General features: G+C 42.7%; 1 protein-coding gene across 2 annotated transcripts in view; it reads left to right on the forward strand.

Annotated features, from left to right (window-relative positions):
• The window catches only part of UBE4B (ubiquitination factor E4B), a 31,080-nt gene that overhangs the window by 3,926 nt on the left and 6,554 nt on the right, over positions 1 to 20,600 (forward strand). The window contains exons 2-21 of one of the 2 annotated variants that reach the window (XM_063417040.1): positions 2,356 to 2,530; positions 3,765 to 3,900; positions 4,386 to 4,473; positions 4,878 to 5,022; positions 5,812 to 6,040; positions 6,492 to 6,812; positions 7,628 to 7,741; positions 9,904 to 10,045; positions 10,540 to 10,640; positions 11,302 to 11,416; positions 12,978 to 13,061; positions 14,620 to 14,676; positions 15,031 to 15,147; positions 15,262 to 15,360; positions 15,795 to 15,908; positions 16,392 to 16,590; positions 16,810 to 16,948; positions 19,118 to 19,217; positions 19,926 to 20,053; positions 20,409 to 20,507. In XM_063417040.1, the coding sequence (XP_063273110.1) occupies positions 2,356 to 2,530; positions 3,765 to 3,900; positions 4,386 to 4,473; positions 4,878 to 5,022; positions 5,812 to 6,040; positions 6,492 to 6,812; positions 7,628 to 7,741; positions 9,904 to 10,045; positions 10,540 to 10,640; positions 11,302 to 11,416; positions 12,978 to 13,061; positions 14,620 to 14,676; positions 15,031 to 15,147; positions 15,262 to 15,360; positions 15,795 to 15,908; positions 16,392 to 16,590; positions 16,810 to 16,948; positions 19,118 to 19,217; positions 19,926 to 20,053; positions 20,409 to 20,507 (2,702 nt within the window). The remainder of the gene's footprint in view (positions 1 to 2,355; positions 2,531 to 3,764; positions 3,901 to 4,385; positions 4,474 to 4,877; positions 5,023 to 5,811; positions 6,041 to 6,491; positions 6,813 to 7,627; positions 7,742 to 9,903; positions 10,046 to 10,539; positions 10,641 to 11,301; positions 11,417 to 12,977; positions 13,062 to 14,619; positions 14,677 to 15,030; positions 15,148 to 15,261; positions 15,361 to 15,794; positions 15,909 to 16,391; positions 16,591 to 16,809; positions 16,949 to 19,117; positions 19,218 to 19,925; positions 20,054 to 20,408; positions 20,508 to 20,600) is intronic. The other variant, XM_063417039.1, reaches the window with a different exon arrangement.

Here is a 20,600-nt window from a genome sequence, read left to right on the forward strand (position 1 = left end):
GTGCCAAGTGCCACAAGTGTCCCCAGTTACCTGCCTGATGCAGGGAGAGGATGGAGAGGGGCCCATTTTTGAGTAATGAATTGGACTATACTTGTGAATTAATTAATAAATATATTGGTTCTCATCTCTGCCTTTTTCTCCTCACATATCTCCTGCCTTAAATCTGATTTGGAGCTAGCTAGCAAGCATTCATGTGAACAGGTGTGGAAGAGTTCCATGTCACATTAATTATAGAGAAAGCAAGAAAAAGAAATCATCTTTCTCCTTCACACACTGGTGCATATATGGAGAGCTTGTGTGTGTATTTGTTGTGTTTGTGAGCTGTGAACACTTAATTTAGATTCAGATATGGGGACATGCAGCTGACATTTCTCAGTTATACCTCTGAGGGCTGAGGTGGTTCTGGAGTTTTTTCAGATAAGCACTTGGATGAAAAACTGAAAACTTCACATAAGAGGTACAAATGAAGAAGAGGAAGACCCTAATATGTATTACTTTTACTTAAAGGCAAAGCTGAACAATTTATTTCTGCATTAAGCTCCCCTATTTTGCTTGACAAGGAGGAAGGATTAGAGATTCTATTCATAGCTATTTTTTTGAATCTCAAAAAAAATCCTAGCTGCCTTCCATGTTCATGTGGTGACACCTGTCGTGGAAGGAGATGTAGTTCCAGACACTGTTTTCCCACAGTTTTTGAAGTCTGATTTAATCTGATCTGTTCTTCTTCCTGTTGGAGGAGGTTTCACAGGCCATTAAATGATACAGCAATGTAGTGTAGACATTGACTTGACACAAATCTTTTGTTCACTCTTTCAGTTGCCTGGCAGTTCTTTAGGACTATGAGCAGAAATGAAAACTTTTAAGTTGTGAGCAATGCTTGAGTGTCATAGTACAAAGAGAAAAACAGGAATTGCTGATTTTTGCTGGGAGTTGACATCCTCAAATACGATACTTTCATGTTGGGCCTATTTCAAGCCAAAGATTTAAGCTCTGGGCACAGATCCTGTGAGGCAGCCTGTGGTCATAAATAACTTATTTTCTGATTTTTGTTTATGTGAAGCTTGAAGCATTATAAATCTAGTTTTATAAGTTTTATTTTGTCTGTTTATTTCTCATATATAACATTAGTGTTGTGTGATCACATGCTGTTTTTAATAATTAGGTTTGTAACAGTTTCCTGTAGTTGGCTTTTGAAGGCAGATGCTTCTCTGTCTTAAAAATAACATGCAAAAACCGTTTTTAAAATTCTTTGTGACGGACTGTCTCCAGGTGATAAGAGGATGTTTTGTTACTCTGTCTTTACTTGTCAGTATGCTTCTGTCCAGCACACAGGATGCCTGTTTTTGGTGTTGCAGTTCTATTTTGGATTAATTTGAACAGTGGTGGTCTTGAATATCTTTCAACTGGATCTTCTTTAGCACGGGTGTGTTGGTATCATGTGGTGTGAAATTAAAGCAAAGGTCACATTCATGTTGTCCCTTTTATCACATTAACACGGTTTGTCAAATGCCAAAGTAAATGGGGAGGAGTATTGCAGGTTTTGAAATTGCTGAGCAGTAAATGTTAAACTGGTCTTACACAACCCCTCGAGGGACAAACACAGCATTCCCAGGGCAAATGGTTTTCCAAGGCAGCAAATACACACTTAAAATTTGAACATGGAGGGTTCTGCAGTGCTGTGACACAGAGCAAAGGAGCACAGCGCAGCTGAGCAGGCTTCAGGTGAGGCTCCAGTGTTTGCAGGAGCCAGCCCCACTGTGAGGGAGGGTTGGGGGCAGCCCCGAGCTGCAGATGGACTGGACCTGGTGGTACAGGGGCTGGGATCCCTGCAGGCCCAGGGGCTGGGATCCCTGCAGGCCCAGGGGCTGGGATCCCTGCAGGCCCAGGGGCTGGGATCCCTGCAGGCCCAGGGGCTGGGATCCCTGCAGGCCCAGGGGCTGGGATCCCTGCAGGCCCAGGGGCTGGGATCCCTGCAGGCCCAGGGGCTGGGATCCCTGCAGGCCCAGGGGCTGGGATCCCTGCAGGCCCAGGGGCTGGGATCCCTGCAGGCCCAGGGGCTGGGATCCCTGCAGGCCCAGGGGTTCAGATCCTGCAGGCACTGGGGTTCAGATCCTGCAGGCACTGGGTTCACTGGGCCTCTCTCCCTGCAGATCCTGCAGGCACTGGGTTCACTGGGCCTCTCTCCCTGCAGATCCTGCAGGCACTGGGTTCACTGGGCCTCTCTCCCTGCAGATCCTGCAGGCACTGGGTTCACTGGGCCTCTCTCCCTGCAGATCCTGCAGGCACTGGGTTCACTGGGCCTCTCTCCCTGCAGATCCTGCAGGCACTGGGTTCACTGGGCCTCTCTCCCCGCAGATCCGGCGGCGGCGCCTGGCACGGCTGGCAGGAGGCTCCTCGTCCCAGCCCAGCACGCCCCTGACGTCCCCGCAGAGAGAGACCCCTCCGGGGCCGCCGGCGCCGGGGCCCTCGCACAGCCTGGGCCTGGGCGGGCACAGCATGACCCCAGCTACCTCCCCCATCGGGGCCGCAGGTAGGCTGCAGCTCTGGCAGCTCTGGCAGCTCTGCTCGTGGTCGTTTTCACAAACAAATGTTGCACAACAGTGAACGAATGTACTTTTTGTTTGAATCTTCTGAGTAATTCATGGTTTTCCATTCATTCCATTTACAGTTGTTTTCCAGGTGTGAGTAAACTCAGTAGCATTTACAGTATGGGTTACTGAAGCTTGAAGAACTTCGTAATAAAGTTTATTATTACACAATATTATGGAAAAGATGTGTCAAGGAGACAGGAAAATCCCTTTCAAGTCTTGCAACACAGTTTCTATTGATTGGTTTCTAGGTACATTTTAGCAGTCTCAAGTTAATTTTTGATCTTTAGTTGCAAGCATTCAGCACAATTAAAAATAGCAAGCTGTGACTGGGCATTGTCAGTATAACAATGAAGTATTTGCTTTCTGCTTTGTATTACTTTGCCAATTTCACTATTTACTGGAGGGAATACAAGCAGGATATTTACAAATTTTATCTATTTCAGAAGATGCAACAAATAACTGATCTAATCAATTAAATCAGGTATTGTACTGTATTATGTACCTGATCTAGCAAAGTACAAATGCAAGTAAATTCTGGAAGATCTGTGTGAAAAGATGGTAGTATGGTTGAGGAGGGCTGTTAATGAGTGCAGCAGCATCACAGTTAAAGTGCATTTTCCTGGCTGTAAGGAACACCCAAGGGGATGCAGAACAGCGTAGTCCTGTGCCCTGCTGAGCCCTGTTTGCTCTGGTCTCTTTTGTCCACTGGCTTAGCTAGACTGGCTTTGGGAAGAGGAGGGAGCAGAGGTGAAGAACTCAAGGAATATTTGTTGTTCCTGTATAATTGATGATGTAACTCCATTTTAATGGCCCAGTGTTAAGTCCTGTTCTCATAGGACAGTCTTTAGAGGGGCTCTGACAATGTCTTAAGGTAGTAGACAGAGCAATCTTCTGAGAGGTCAGTTTTTATCAGAGAGAATCTCTGAGCACTTTGTGGATGCAAGTTTATCTTTGTTTAATGCAGGTAAGCATTCCTACATTGCTGCTGCAAGGGAGGTAGAAAATGTGATTATCTGTAGTCAAGTATGGTTATTAACTTTCATTTCCTAATACACTGCTGAGAATGGTTAAGAGCTGGCTTGAAAAACAGCATTTCCTTTCCTTTTCCATCCAAATAATGTGTGGTGTCTTCTCACTGCTGTAGCAGTAATCTTGGTGGTGCCTTTTCTTTAGGAGTAGCCCACCGAAGCCAGAGCAGCGAAGGAGTGAGTTCCCTCAGCAGTTCTCCATCAAACAGCCTTGAAACCCAATCTCAGTCCCTCTCTCGGTCTCAGAGCATGGACATTGATAGTGTCTCCTGTGAGAAAAGGTAAAAGTGCAGCTCGTAACAGCTGGCGAAGATGGCACCATGCTGGTGTTCAAACCTCTTACAGGACAAGGCTCTGCCCTTCCTCCCTCCCAGCTGTGTTAATGCAGCAGGGTTAATGTTAAAAATCATGTTCAGGCCACTGTAATGCTTCTCCTAGCTGGGTTTTAGTGGGAATTCCTGGCCTAAAGTGGTAAAAGACAAAACATTATCTTAGACATTAAGAGATGAGCATGTCTGGTGGGGATAATTCAGCTACTCTGTTTAAAAGAAAAAGGTTGTGGGATGTGATAGCTGTGTAGTTTGTATTGCCTGCTGTAGAAATTTAGAACTCAAATGTAATATGAGAAACATTTATCAAGCAGTGATTTTAACTGCTGTTTGTGCATTGCTTTCCCTACTGCATCTGCTTAAGGGGACACAGTCAGTATCTTAGAGAGGACTGTCTGCCCTTTCTCCAAGTTGATGTTTTTTTCCTGTTTCTGCAGTATGTCGCAGGTGGATGTGGACTCGGGCATTGAGAACATGGAGGTTGATGAGAGCGACCGCAGGGAGAAGCGCAGTCTGACCGACAAGGTGAGCCCGGGGAGCACGGTGACCTCCCTGCACTGAGCACTCTGTGCCTCCGGGAGGGGGAACTCACCTGAACCGTCCCGCAGGTGTCATCTGCAAACATTTCTGCACTGCATTTTCTCATTAGAGTTTGTGTGAAGGGGGAAGAAAGGTCAAAACTTCCAATATCAAAGCTGCATTTTGATGCCTCAAATTGGTTTACAAAAGATATTTGGAAACTGAAGAAAATAATTTGTTCTATATGTTCCAAAAAAGTGAACTATTAATGCCCACATCAATTTTTTAATACACAGTAGACCTGGAGAAACATTTTTTAGGCAACTTTGAAGATTGTTGCACCTTATTTGTGTCGTATACATTGACTAATAGAAGTGCAAATCAGGTGTTAATTGTTTTGTTCCTCCCAGGAACCTCTGTCAGGGTCGGAAGTGTCAGAGGAGCAAGCTCTACAGCTGGTCTGTAAGATCTTCAGAGTCTCTTGGAAGGACCGGGACAGAGATGTTATTTTCCTGAATTCACTCTCTGCCCAGTTCAAGCAGAACCCAAAGGAAGGTGAGTACTGAGCAGGACGCACTGGCAAGGCTGTTTCTCTTGAGTGGCGTGTTCCTCACTCTTTATTTTTACCTTTTGATCCCCTTGCTGCAATACCAGAGACACCACTTGTGGTCTTTGCTCAATTTTAACATCTGCTGTCAGCAGATGTAGCAGGAAATGGAATCTTGGAGCAGGAAGGTGGGACTGATGGCTCACAGCTCCTGTTTTAATCAGTTGCTCACCTCTTGTTGATTGTGTTTTTGTCCTCAAATGAATGTGCTGATCCAGAACACGTTGCTGCTTCAGTTTATTTTTTAAGAAACGTTTTAGTGAATTAAAGAATTGTCTTACATCATAGTAGACATCTAGCACTTAATTTGATAACCCAAAAATTCCTGATTATTTTATGTAACAGACTATATATTCTACATTAGCTGTGTTATTTTATTTGTGTGGGTTATGTGCATGTTTTGTTTTCCTTTCTTTGACACAACTTGCCCAGCTCAACAGCAGGGTGGGAAAATATGAGTGCAACACACAAGACAACTTTAATAACTAATTATAGGAACATTAGGTCATCTGTGATCTTCTGTGTTTTCCTGTATTTTTTGTGTAGCTGTAATTCCAGAAGTTAGGTTAATACGGACAGTGATAATTACAGATGTGTCAGTGGGCTGTTTTTGCTAAAACCAGCACTCAGTTCACGGAAATCTGTTTCTGTCCTTTTTTTCTCTGCTAATGTTTACACCTGAGTCCTGTGTAAGAAGGTGACAGAGGTGAGGATATTGATTCTCTTCTTCTTAACAGTATTTTCAGATTTTAAGGACTTGATCGGGCAGATTTTGATGGAAGTGCTGATGATGTCCACCCAGGCGAGGGACGAGAACCCCTTTGCCAGCCTGACAGCCACCTCCCAGCCCATTGCTGCAGCTGCCCGCTCTCCTGACAGAAGCCTGATCTTAAATATGGGCTCCAACCCTGGAAGCAGCCCCATGTTCTGTAATGTGGGCTCCTTTGGTTCCAGCTCGTTATCCAGGTGACTTCTGATTGTAACTGAATGCTGATTTCACTTGAATACTCATTGGTAGACTAGAAGAGAGAAAAGGGCATAGAAGTGTCCCAAGAACAATAAAGTCTTTAAAGTCTTTCACTCTTTTTCATGTGAGTGTCCCTCCATTTCACCATTTCTGATTACACTGCCATGGCTAGGAATGTATTTGATAGATTCAAGCCACGTAACTCTTTTCTGCTGAGAAGTATCCCTAAATTGCATCACGAAGGCCATGATTTTTAAAAGTGTGTAGATTGTGACATAGTTTCGTTCAACAACAGTAGAAAAGAATAATGTGTGTGAGCTGCAAAAATATTGCTGAAGAGTCATCAGAAGGGCAAGAACTTTTCTTGCTCATTTTATCTTTTTCACCCTTTTTCTGCATATCCTAAATTGTTGCTCTTTTTGTTTTCTTTTTCCCCTGTAACTGGTTTAGTCTCTATGGGACTAGTCCATCTCCTCCTTGCAATTTCACGAGCTGTGTACCCGTGACCGGCCCATCTCTTGCCCCCCCGGCCGGTTCGGTGCCCCCCGTCTGCGGCAGCCCCTGGTGGGCGCCGCCCTCCTCCCCGCGGTACCGCCCCTACCCCGCGGCGCCTCCCGGCGGCTCCGGGGCCGCTGCCGGCGCCGCGGGCCCTCCCGCCGGGGCTGCCCCCGCGCCCCGGCACGGCCCCGCAGCCGCGGCCCCGCCGGTGATCGCCGCCTCGCCCGGCGCCGTCCGCAGGCGTCCCTCCCTCGCGAGCAGGATCCCTCCGAGGTACTGCACCGGCGCCGAGCGCGTTCGGGGTGTGCCCTGCAGGCTGTGCCACCGGCCCGCGCTGGGGGACAACTTACGCTTGTGCTGAGCTCACCCTACTCACCCCGAGCTGATTTCTGGTTGGGTTTGTGCTAATACCGTGACTGGCTAACCAGGTGTCTCTGACCTGCTTGTGTGCATCGGCGGTGTGATGTAATTACTTTAAAGGAGCAATATGGTTTTAGTTTCTTCCTCTTCATAGATCCATTGAACTGTAAGCTTTCTGTTCAGTTGCTGCTGCCTGATGGTAAACCACATAAAACTGCTCCAAAATCAGTTTTCTTAGCAGGGCCTTAGTTAATTTGTTGAATGCTGTTACTTGCTGAACTGGGCTGTGTTTGATTCCCTGGTGCACAGATTTAAATTACAGATCAGCATATTTCAGAATGCCAGGCTAAGTACCACTGCTTTTCCTGCAGGAGGGAGAAACAAAGACACAAGGTTTTGAGACCACGGCTTTAAAGTCATTAGCTTAGAATTGTAATACTAATTATTCAGTCATGTATAAACATTCCACTTCAGCCATAATTTTTCTTTGGTCTCAAAAATTCTTTTTCGATTTTTGGGTTGTAAATGTGTGGTGTTTATGATACTTGAGTAACTTGTAGGAGTGTAACAGAGCATGTTAGTATGGTCTTGGTTTTACTAACATGGAGTTACCCTTGTCTGCATGTTTAGAGAAGATGATTTTTGACAGACCTAAAAAGAAAAGCTACCATTTATCTTTTCTTCTGGCTTAAAGAATCTGATGGCCTTTTCCATTTTTGTTGTGGTAGTTTATACGACAACCCTTTCTCCCTCCTCCTTCTTGCTGTTTCTGATGTGTCTGAGGACAGTAGTGATGAAGAAAATGAAGATGATGATTTTTCTTGTGTCCAGTTTGGGTCCAGGTATTGGAGAAAGAGAACGTAACCTGCATGTTTGGTTGTTCAGGAACTAACAGCCTGTGTAGTGTCAAGTGATCTTCAAAGTAATTTGGAGAACAAGTGAAGCCGAGGACGTGACTTGGCTGGCTCGTTAGGTTGGTGTGTAAAGGATGTGCAATGAGTGCAGTTAGTCAGCTCTGCTTTGGAGACGTGACTAAGGGAAACGTTCACCATTCCGTCCTGTAGGCTAATGAGTGTGGTTCTGAGATGATGCTTGAGTGGAGCTTCTCTTGGGCTGTGTGAGTAGAAGGAATTGTATTTGCCCGCGGCTGTAATTTGAAATCCCTGGTACATCATGTCCATGTTTTCCTGTGAAGAACTGGAAAATGAGGACAAGGGTTAACATGCACCTTCCGAGTACCACCTCCTCTTTTCTAATCTGGTCTGATTGCAGGAGTGTGAACTTGATAACACAGCTGTAGGGGGGCTTTGTGTATGTAGAATTAAGAATTATTTCCCTCAGTGTTTTGTTTAGTTTTTATCCTGTTGGTGATTCAATCCAAATGTTGGATTGAGCTGCCAAGCTTTGGGTAGGATTTCTGCTGTACTTCTGGGGTTTTAGTGTGTTTATTGTGTCCTGGCATTTGCAGACAGCAGTAAGTTGTTAGGATATGAACACAGTGGCTTGCTGAAAACACCAAGGCATTCAGTGTGTGTGAAGGACGTATGAGCTTTGTGTCAGAGTAGCTGGAGTTATTGCTGCAGTGAAATCTTGAGCAGAATGACTGGAGATCTAGTAGGTTTTCATATGCATTTATGTTCTTATTTCTTAAGCTGGATATGAGAAGCCAAGAGGTTTAAAAAAGATACCATTAAAAAAACCCCATGTGCATGATTTTGTGGTTACTGAGCATGTTTCAGTAGAGCTGAATTTTACATGGATTATTTTTAATTGAATAACTGAAAGCATCTCTGCAAACAGAGATTGTTGCTATTGGAATGTTGTGTTTCTTAAGCATCTGGTAGCTCAGCATGTGAACAGCAATAACCCTTGCTGGATTTATTGGTTGGACTGTAAAGTTTGCACAATAGATTTGTATGGCTCAATTATAGAAATGTAAATTATTTTACAGTTTAAAGAAAATTCCACTTCCAGTTTGTAGTTTTAAATACGTTTTTAAAAAACTGCATTTAAGGAAACCAGTAGTCTCATTTTCCAGTTTAAAATCTGGAGCTTATGAATTGGTATTCATTCAAATCTATCTTGACTGTACACAGACTTTTCTTTGAGAATTGCAGCAGACCATCCAAATAATTGCTGGTTTTTGGATTTCATTTACATAAAGTGAATATATAATGTTTTTAGACTCTTCTACAAAATGAGGCTGTTGCTTTTAATTAGCTTTGTCAAGCTGTTATGTAGAGAAGAATTTTGTTGAGATAAGTCTGAGATTCAGAGTTATGGTTCTGTTCTCACTTTTGTGTTCAGTTTCTCTCATCTCAAGGATGGTTTTGGTTTTGTGGGTTTAGTTTTTGTGTTTATAATATCAGTGTTTTCTTTTCCCCACTGCAGCTGTGCTACTTAATGAAATGATGTATTTTACTGAACTGAAATTAATGGAGTTGAAATTAAATTATCTTGAATCAGGGAGTGTCAAAAGCAGCAGCAGCTTGGTTGTATTGCCTCTGTTTTACTGGTTCTTCTCCTTTAGAGCACCCAAAGTGGTTGTGTCAGCCTGTCTGTCAGCCCAGGTCTCTCAGTGGGAGGCTCCTGCCTCCTGTGGTTTGGTGGTGTTAACAGAATTTTGACATTTCTGCCATTCTGAGGGGTTGTGGTGTCCTGAGTGTCAGGTACCACTCAAAGGCTGTTTGTTTTCTTTGCTGCGTTGTGAGACCAGGATCTAGTGATTCCCATCAGAGTTTGCCCCTTGTGGCTGTCTTTCACTTATTTAGTAAGGCATTTACAGCTCTGAACTTCCAGGGCTGGACAAGCTGTTACGTGGAGAGCTCTCCATAGATCACAGAAAGGACCTGAATTATCGCAGAACTGACCTGAGTCACTGAGCCGTGTGTGTGGTGGGATGGAGTGTTCAGAGAGCACTGACAGAGGAGTGTTCATGAGTCGTTTGTGCACAAGTGAAGAACTCCACCGAATGCTTTGTTTCTGCTTTTTGTGTGTTTTAAAGTGTGGGAGGCTCTGGCAGCTCGAGTGTTTCCGATTCCTGCAGTGACCACTTCACCATTGAAAGCTGTAAGGAGACAGAGATGCTGAACTACCTCATTGAGTGTTTTGACAGGGTTGGAATAGAGGAGAGGAAAGCACCAAAGGTATGTTTCAGATGAGTGAGGTTGTGTCAGTGCTGTCACAGACACTCCTCTGACTCATTAGTGGGGAAAGTTGGTGGGAATGATCATTCTTAATGGCTTTGTTTCAGAAATGGATTTGTTGAATTTATTGGGGCCCTTCGACTCTTGTTAATTCATCAAATTTGAGTGATGCGTATATTTTATTTCTCTTAAATAAGCACTCTTAGAAGCTCTTCCCCTTTCAATCTACTACATTTCATTCAAGTTTATTCTGTGTAAAACATTTTTGTGAGACCAGCTCCCTGTCAGTGTTCTGTATTCTACTCCAGCCTTTTGCTTCTGGGGAAAAAACAACCAACCAACACTATTTATATATTATCTGGAAGGTTATAACTGGAGTAGTTCTAATCTTAGCGTGTATATTACATTTATACTGCACAAATAAGTTTATCGTCTTTCCTGTGTGTTCTGTATTTAATGTCTGATTTGTATTAAAATAAAGTTGTTTTTATCAGATGTGTAGCCAGCCAACAGTTAGCCAGTTACTGAGCAACATCCGATCCCAGTGCATTTCACACGCTGCTTTGGTGCTACAGGGATCCTTAACACAACCAAGGTAAATCCAGCTGATGTTAGTCAGGAGCCTTAGACTGCCCAGGATCCTTCTTTTCTTCCGAGGATTAGATAAGAAAACTAAGAGCAGTTGTTGGAGCAGGGGAATTGTGTGCCAGAGGAACAGTTTGTTGCTGTACAAGTGATGAGTTGGTGGGGAGCAGTTTGAGTGCTTTCGAACTGCATTTGGGTGAAATCAGCCAGGGTGATGTGAGCAGTTCAAATGGGCATCAGGAACTGAGAAGAGAAGAGGCACTCCTTTCAGAATGCTAGGAAGCAGTTGAAGTGATGACTGCATTAATTCAGAAAAGATTAATGTCATGTTCTTCTTTAATCTGGAAAAACATACGTAAAAAATGTTGTTCCTTCACCAGTTGGGCTTAACAAAGGGTTTTTTTAATTAGAGGGGGTAGAAGAAGCAACCAGTAACTACAGAGAAGCTGTTGATTTCTTCCAGCCTCGTTAATTGAAGTGTTGGCATCTGTTTGAGAATAACCTTCCCCTGAGTAAGTTGAGCAGACAAGATTAGTTACCTCTGAGAGGAATAGGTGTATCCAGACATTGATAGTGTGCTTGTCTGTGACTGCTCTGATGTTTTTGCAAATATTTGTATTTGCAGATAATCAGTAGATTGTATTTTCTTTGGTTTTTTTATACAAATTAAGGTCATTGCAGCAGCAGTCTTTGCTGGTACCATATATGCTGTGTAGGAATCTCCCATTTGGCTTCATTCAAGAATTGGTGAGAACAACTTACCAGGATGAAGAGGTGTTCAAACAGGTAAGGCATAGGTAAAAAATAGCTGTAGCACATGCTTTTATAATTTGCAGTGTCCAAGAGAGGGGATTTCCAGATGTTTAGTCAGTGTCTCGTAGTCCTCTACCCATTGCCTCTAGGACTAGCAGCCCGTTAAAGCAGTTGGAGTTTGGTTTTGTTCTTTTTTTAACTCATTTAGCATTTTGTGAAAAGGCCGACTTTCAGTATTTGCTATTTCTAAGTATTAAAAGTGCATTTGCTATAAAGCAGCCAACACTAACGTAGGAGTGGAATACTTGAATGTGCAGGCATATTGCAAGATTGATCCTGGTTTTCATCCTTTTGCACAAAATTCCTAAAAATGTACATGTTAAGACAGCAATCTTCTGTAATCTTGCTCAGATTTATGATGTTTTCCATCTTGCAATCTTTACCCTTCTTTGCATCTTTAATAATTTGTATCTAAGGTGCTAAGAGCATTTTACACATCCTAGTCCAGTAATCCTTCATGCTTACAGAGGAAATGTCTGAGGAACATGAGATGGTCTGTTCTGTGTGTCAGAGCAGCTCACTGAGATGATAAATAATTAAGATACAAAACCAGCAAACTTCTAGCCTGCATACTGTAAAGCAGACCAGTAAGGTTGTAATTGTCTCTAATTAGCACTCCCACAGTATGGTGTGATTTGGCTCTAAAGGGGCCTTTGAAATGGCATTTGACCCTTCCAGTTTTGCAAAGAATGACATTAGATAGTTTTTATGTGTAGTGCAAGTAACTGTTAATAATTTATGTTTCTGTCTGGACTCCTTTTAGTAGAGGTTCATGTAGTTGAAAGTACATTTTAGACTGACAAAAGTCAGTTGTAGAAGGGTTAGAGGTCCTGCTCTGGAGAAGCATTCCTGGAGCTGAAGCACGTGGCCACCTGTATAGTGCTTTTCTGGAATATGATTTAATAAATTTTTTTTTAAATCTCTTCACAGAAGCAACACAATATACTTTAAAATTCGTTGGGACTCCTGTTGTTGTTGTTGCAAAATTACTATGGGTTTATTTTGTGAGGGTGTAGTTGTGAGAACTGTGCCATTGGGACTTACTAAATGGGTATAATTACTTCTGATTAATAAGATCCTGTCAAGTCACTTCCTCTTTCCTAACAACCCTTAACTGCTGCTTATTATCTTTACCAACTTACACATCATGCAAAATCAGAGCTGTATTGTTGCCCCAAGTGTACAGACAAATAAATTATTCCCCATTTGGGCAAGAGGTTGTTGGACACTTGTACAGAACCCGTGCTTTGTTTGTGTCTACAACACACAGAGCTCTTGCTTGCAGAGTGCATGCAGGGAACTCAGTGGAGCAACACCCATTGCTCAGACTACAGCAGACAAGTTGGGTTTTAGCTTTGAATACTCTCTAAAGCCTTCAGGCTTAACTGATACAAATTAAAAATAAATCTTAGGGGTTTTTTTGTGCAAGTTGCACTGTTTGAAGAATGAACAGGCATTTCATGCTTTGTATGGCAATAGAATAATTTGATTGCCTCCTGTTCTTGAGTGAAGTAATTTACTTGTGTTTTTACAGATCTTTATTCCCATCTTACAAGGCCTGGCTGTGGCTTCCAAAGAGTGCTCCCTCGATAGTGACAATTTTAAATATCCTCTTATGGTAAGGACTGTCCATTCCTGGAAGCAGTTCCTTTATGTTCACTGATAAAATGCAGATTCTAAGCAAGATAACACTTCAACATTTTGGGGATTCTTTTTGGTTAGGATGGCTATTAAACTTCTGTTGGAAGATTAATGAATGGGACATGAGATGTGTAAAGAACATTAAAAATTCAGTAGAGTTGGAGGCCAGCAATGTCTTAAGCTTAATGAAGACTGCTTGTATAGTGGGCTACTCAAATGTTTGTGTGTATTGCTTTATATGAAATTAATCAAATGTATGGATGTCATTATGCATAACTATAATACTGGGGATGGTTATAAAATCCCAATAAACTCCTCTCAATTTAAGTCTGGGGAATAACACCCCATATCCATACCACTGTGTGTTTAGACTCAACTTTTTAATGTGAGGAAACTGAGGAAACTCAAATAGGTTGCATTAAACCACAAATTATTTGATTTGGAGTCTACCTACTGAGAAAAATATCTTAATATTCCCGGGCTGAAAAGCTAAGGGAGTTATTTTTAGTTTTTTCAAAATACATACTTTAGTCCTAGGTCTGCTTCCCTCCTACTGCATTTATTGACAAAACAAACCAGTCTTTTGCAAAGTGTCTTTGGCCACCAAATTACCAATTCTTGGTAAACTGAGCATTGTCAATGCCTTCAGATCCTTCTAGGATCTTCAGTGTATGATGCCAAAAAAGGCTGTTGCATCTCAGGTTTAATTTGTACTTAAGGAAATCAGCTGCACTGGGGTGCTTCAAATCAAACTGCCTAAGTAACTCCCGTACTTGGCAAAAAACATTAATTTTTCTGGTTTTGTGTGTTCCTGCTCTTTTGTTATCCTCTCAATCTGTGAACTGCTACAAATTTGGCTGTCCTGCAAAGAAGGACTACTTGAAAATGAGTCTGTGTTTTCCTTCTCTCCAGTTGGCGCAGTGTGCAACAAAAGGGTGGAATAGTAGTTACTCACTGTAGTATAACTGAGAACACGTTACACAGGACAGGGGGACAGGCAGCAGTGTCTCTGTGTTTCCAGAGTTCTGTTACAGCTGCTTGCTGCTTTCTGCGCTGCAGTTGAAAGTGAGCTGGAGATCTTGGATAGGATTCTTTGTTCCTGGGTTCTGTGTTCATCTGACGTTTTTGCACTCTGATTCAGAAGACAAAGGCCTTGGTGTATGGATTAAACAATTGCTCTTTTTACTGTTGTTACTGGTTTGGATGGGGCAGGTCAGGAGTCCAGCACAGGCATTGTCATGTTCTGAGCAAACAACAATTTGCACAGCTAATTCTTGAAATAAGTGCAATAATTTGTTATCCTGTGAGGCATGTTAGCTTTTTTGAGACAACTTGCAGCAGATGTGAAAGTTAAAATGAGAGCAGGGTGTGCTTTAGTTCTCTTTGGACATCTTCACTGTGATTGTGAAGTTTTTCCACTGATCAATGGGGAAGGGTTCTGCTCTTTCAGCAGTTTGTCATAGTAAGCTTATTTGTTGCACACAGGTTAATTAAGAATTACTCAAAAAATAATTTTTACTGGGATTTCTTTATAGGCCCTATGTGAACTTTGTGAAATCAAGTTTGGGAAAACACACCCCATGTGCAGTTTGGTGAGTGTCTCCAGGTTGAGTTTTCTAAAGTTAAAAGAACCGTGTCATTTCTTTTGCTGGTGTTGTACAATCCCTGTTGATAATGTTCTCCAGAACTCTAAGCAAGAGCTACTGGAGCCTCTCATGCAAAACAATAGTTTAAATTAAGCTGGTAAAGGGATTCCTTTGCCCTGAGAATTTATTAAAACTGGGACAGTTGCTGGTGTTGCTGGAATACCGAGGAGATGTTTCCATTTTGCCATCAGCATGAGGGAGTGTTGGAGGTTTGAGGGTGTGTGGCAGACTCTGGAAGGTGACAAAGCAGGGTGGCTGACATGGCAGCTTTGAAGAACTTGCTGTTTCTCCTATTTTTAGGTTGTCTCTTTGCCCTTGTGGTTGCCTAAATCTTTAAGCACAGGTGCAGGAAGAGAACTGCAAAGACTTTCCTACCTTGGAGCCTTCTTCAGTCTGTCTGTCTTCGCTGAAGATGATGTAAGTGTCACAGAAGGATGTTGGCAATAGCATGGTGGGGTTCTTTTGTTGGGAGGGGTTTTTTGCTTCCCCAGAACATTTCGATACATTTGCCAATATTCATCTTACTTTCAGAACAAAGTAGTTGAAAAGTACTTCTCAGGGCCTGCCATTACTCTTGAGAACACCCGGGTTGTTAGCCAGTCTTTGCAACATTACCTGGAATTAGCAAGGGTAAGTATTCTCATTCCTTAAAAAGAAAGCATTATATGTGGGCTTTTTGGTCTTGACATAGATGAAGAATATAACCTAAAAAAATTAGCTTCCGTCCTAAATCACAAACCTTTCAGGATATGGCTGAAATGGATTGGGGAGAAAAATTAGAATTCTATGAATATTTCTGTAAGGCTGTAAGCCAATTCAGAAAATATCAGATCAGTTAGTCATGAGTTACAGGGCATGTTAAAGGATGAGTAAATACATACTGTGTTAGTAGTGTGTTGCACTACTCTTGTATTTGCATCTTGGTTTAACTAATGTCGTAACTAACATATGCATATAAAGGTGGCAATAAGACTATAACAGAAGTTTTACTGAGTTTTGTGGATTTTGTAGAACATGCAGAAAGCAGGACTGTGGTGCTGAGAGGTGTTTGTTTGCAATTGCAGCAAGAGCTGTTCAAGATCCTGCACAGCATCCTGCTGAACGGGGACACGCGGGAGGCGGCCCTCGGCTACATGGCAGCTGTGATCAACGCCAACATGAAGAAGGCCCAAATGCAGGTAAATAAAGGGAAATGCTCTTCCTGTGATTCATCCAGCCACAAGTAGCACTAGATGGCTCATGCACTGGTGGTCTGGAATGGAGGACAAAAGAATTTTGAGTGCCTGCTACCACAGGCAAGAAGCCCTGTCTTTGTTTCAAAACTTTTTCCATTTCTGAATTTATTCTGTTTTACCTATTTTAAGAGTTTATTTCCTCTTTTAGAACTGAGATGTCATTTCATTAACAGGGCTTCTGTATTACATGTCAAAGCTTTGTACTTGCCCTGCCCCATTTCTGAGGGCACCATTCCAATTGCCTGTGTTTACCACCCTGCCTTCCCAGCTGGTCAAGTGCTGGGCTCTGTGTGGTGTCTGTGGAAGGAGCAGTGCAGATGTGGAGTGGCCTGGCTCCAGTGAAACCACAGGGATGGGGTTTTGGCGTTGTGCATCCCCCTGTGCTGGTCAGCTCATGTCCTCAGCCCGTTCTTTCTCACCCCACAGACAGACGATCGTTTGGTGTCCACTGATGGCTTCATGCTCAACTTCCTCTGGGTACTACAGCAACTGAGTACGAAGATAAAGCTGGAAACGGTTGATCCCATGTACATATTCCATCCCAGGTGTCGAATCGAGCTTCCCACAGATGAGACAAGAGTGAAAGCAACAATGGAGGAGGTTGCAGCCTGGATTGCAGAGCTTTGTTAGTACTCTTACTGAGATATGTTATGCATTACTGTGCCTTCTGATATGGAGGTACATGGAAGTACTCAATTCCAGCAAAGAATTCCCTTTTCCTAAATCCCTTTTCTTGATGCTGTCAGCTTTTCCTTGTTTTAAAGAAAGTTGAATTCGAGGTCTCACCCTAGATAAGGTAGTTCATTTTTTAATTTATTTGCCTCTCCTGTTTTTTGTTCCTCAGACAGGGACCCGTCTCCATTTTCTGAGCCGAAATTCCCAACGGAATGTTTCTTCCTCACGCTGCACGCCCATCACCTGTCCATCCTGCCCAGCTGCCGTCGCTACATCCGGAGACTGCGGGCCATCAGGGAGCTCAACAGGTTGGCTTCTGTGGGGACCTGAGGCTCCTGGCAGCCCCTGTGCCCTCACAGGGCAGGAGTCTGATAAATGAGATGACAGGGACAGTGTGGGTGGGACTGCTGCTGAGTACAGACCGCCTCAGCCTTCTGCTGCTCTGCTGCTTTTGGCCCTTGGGGGTTTTTGGGTGCGTGGAGGGATGCAGGAATTCAGATAATACTGAGAGGGAGGGTATTGGTTACATGAGGCAGCTCAAGTTGGTGACAAGACGATTCTGTTTAAAGGATAACTCTCTTCAGAACATTCTAGGATTCATGACACTGCTCAACAGGGTTCATTGTAACTCATCTGTGGTGTGGCTGGCGGGGTGTGGGCATCAGTGCCTCAGAGCTGGCAGAGCTGGAGGAGTGTGTGTCAGGCTCCCTGTCTGATAATTGGGTCACTGTGCAGGTGACCTGACAGGGTCAGAAAAAAACCACTGGGAGTTGTGCCTGAGCTGCTTGGAATATCCCAGAAGATATTTACCTTTTTCCCCTCTGTTTCTGAGACAGGAGAATTTGTCATATTCTCAGGACAGAGGAAAGAAGCCTTCAGCAGTGAACTCCTAATACTGCTCTCTACATGTAATTCAGCATATGGTTTACATTTTAAAAATGATAAATACATTATGGTATTAACATGAAGACACTCCTGTTTTCCATTTCTCTTGGCATAAACTCAAATAGACTTTTACAGTTGCTAAACCTTGAAGAATACTGTGTTAAAATTAGAACAGATTTTTGTATCATCAGTATTTTCCATTGTTTATAATTGCACTCACTGCATTTTGGTAAACGTTCCTTGGCAGTAATGCTGTGAGTTCACTACAAGATTTTTGGACTGCATTTGAAATGATTTCATTTTTAAAGCATATGCAGGCCAAGAACCTGGGAAGCAGCGGAGAGCAGAGCGGGAAGAGTCAGTACATGTTAAAGGAAAAACTATTTTCCTATAAACAGCCCGTGGATTACTTGTAAAAAAGCCATATGTTGGCTTGAAAAAGGAATTGCTGCTTTTTCCTTATTTAGAATTGTTTCACAGGAGTTGCTGATGCAGCAGTCCCCATCCAACAGTGCAGAGTGAAGAGCTCTTGGCTTTACTGACAGGAATGGGAGCTTAGGCTTCAGCATTTTCCATGAATTGCTTAGTTGCTTGCAACATTGGAAACGTCTTTAGATCTTGTTAGTAAAGAAATTACACTGGATATTTGTCTGCTGTAGGCAGAGATTGATGTGGAAGAGAATTTGTGTTTAGAGAAGGGATGAAAAGAGACTGTATTCATGCAGCTCAGTGTATGAGTTTTCTTCTAATCAGCTGCACTTCCTGAAAAGGATTAAGATATGTGAATATGTAGAATTTTTTTAATGCAAATGGTGTGTGTAGTATACGTTTAAGTTCTCTTTTCTGTGGGGCAGCAGAACAAGATGGGTAAGGAAGGGGAGGAATATCAACCCCCTTGCCCTTCTGGCCCTTACACTGACAGGGAGACTGTGGACTGTTCATGTCCTGAACTACTCTACAAACCTGAGTTTTCTTGGGAGTGGAGCACGAGAAGTGTAGAACAAAACTCAAAGAAATCATTTGCAATAGTAGAAAGGGGGAAGATACTCAGGATATAGACCTGCAACTTTCTTGTTTCTAACAAGACTTTCTGCTGGCCACCTTTTTCTTCCTCAGCTAATTTTGTCTTCCAGTTTCCTTTTTGATACTACAAGATGAATGACCCCTCTGTCTCACTAACTGAGCCATCCTTCCCTTGTGTTAGGGTTTAATTTTCATGGCATCCTTTTAACCATCCTGTAGAGTGACCATGGACTTCAGTGTGGAAAAAGGCAATTATTATTTTTTTAAGTAAAGTGGAGAAAATTAGTTTGTCAAGCAGGACAGAGCCCTTGTGTTTCATCCCTTTGGAGTGTCTGACAGTCATGGTGTTGGAGCTAGTGTATGTGGTGCCTCTGAGTTCTGGCTGTGCTGATGTTCAGACTGCATTTACAAAAGTAACTTATTTCTCTTTTTATGATGATGGGTAATTTCTTTGAAAATGATCAGCATTTTCCCCACTTGGTTTTTAGCAGGTAAGTCAGTGAAATGCCTTGTGCTGGCAGCACATTTCCCCTCTGTCATGATAACAAGTTCCTGCATCTGGTTTTCAGGACTGTTGAAGATTTGAAGAACAATGAAAGTCAGTGGAAGGATTCTCCTCTGGCCACCAGGCATCGAGAGATGCTGAAACGGTGCAAGACACAGCTTAAGGTTTGTAAGTGATTCAGGTCTCAGCTAAACACGTCTGTGGTCTGTGTGTGTTGACTTTGTGTCCTAATATTTAAGTACAACTTCTCTCTTACGCTGCTTGAAAATGGTGGGTTTGAACCTCTGACCCCTGGGAGTGCTGCCCTGGATGGTGGTCACGACAGGATATAACATCAGTGGTGAATTTAAGATTCAAAGTAACACCAATAAGAAAATCCTGTGGTTTTGAATTGGAGAGAGACAAGCCAAGACACTGTGCTTTGTTCAGGAGTAGCTGTGTGTGCACAGTCAATGCCCAAGAGGAACTCTCAAGTCACTGATCTCACACAGAATTCCTGCAATGATGAGTAAGCTGGGGTGCTCTGTTTTTTAAGCCTGTTCTTCTTAGATCTTCCTCATAGAAATAGGCACAAATTTTCTGTAGCATCAAAATGGCTTTAATCACACATTTTCCCAGTTTGATACATTTGTTACTTCTTTCATTGTTCCCATAAAGCTTGTGAAAGGCACATCTGTCCCTGCAACTCTAAATTGTATTTCACTTGCTAAGTTGGGGCTTATGTGCCCTATTTTTTTGAAATAAGAGTGTAATGTAAAAGGAGACCACTGTATAATTGTCGTGATTCACAGATATATTGATTATCTTGAAGAGGCTTCGCATTCCTTTATGCTGTCTTGCCCTGGATTAGTTTTTGTGTGCATGTTCTGCAGAAACTGGTGAGGTGCAAGGCTTGTGCAGATGCTGGTTTGCTGGATGAAAACTTCCTCAGGAGATGCCTGAATTTCTATGGCATGGTGATTCAGCTGATGCTTCGCATCCTTGACCCTGCCTACCCCAAGTGAGTGTCAGACTTATCTGTGTAAGTTGTATCAAAGATATTTCAGATCATGTTAGATTGCTCACTGAACTTAGCAGTTCTAGAATTATTTTTACTTACCATGTCTGCATTGTTCTGTGGTTGGTGACACTTCCTTGCATGGAATGTCTGTTATTCAGGGTTTAATGTTCACTTGGGTTTGGGGGCTCCCTCAGGTATGTTTGGTACCCTTGAAGTACTGACATGGGGTTCTAAAAAGTCAGTTTCGGATTCTTATAAAGGGTTCCCATGGAAGAATTCCATGAATGAGCACATGACACTTTCTGCTTAACCCTGCTGGTTTACTGTCCTGTTTTTTGTCTCTTCTGTTTTACAGCATAAAATTGCCTTTAACTCCTGAGGTTCCAAAAGTATTTGCATCATTGCCAGAGTTTTACGTGGAAGACGTTGCTGAATTTTTATTTTTTATTGTACAGTAAGTGAAGTTATATTTGAAGGAAACTTGTACTACCACTTGTCCCTTTAGCAGGTGGCACATGCATAAACTGAGGGTGCAAAAGTAATTTTC

Source organism: Prinia subflava, chromosome 21, assembly GCF_021018805.1.
Source record: "Prinia subflava isolate CZ2003 ecotype Zambia chromosome 21, Cam_Psub_1.2, whole genome shotgun sequence".
Classification (NCBI taxonomy): Eukaryota; Metazoa; Chordata; class Aves; order Passeriformes; family Cisticolidae; genus Prinia; species Prinia subflava.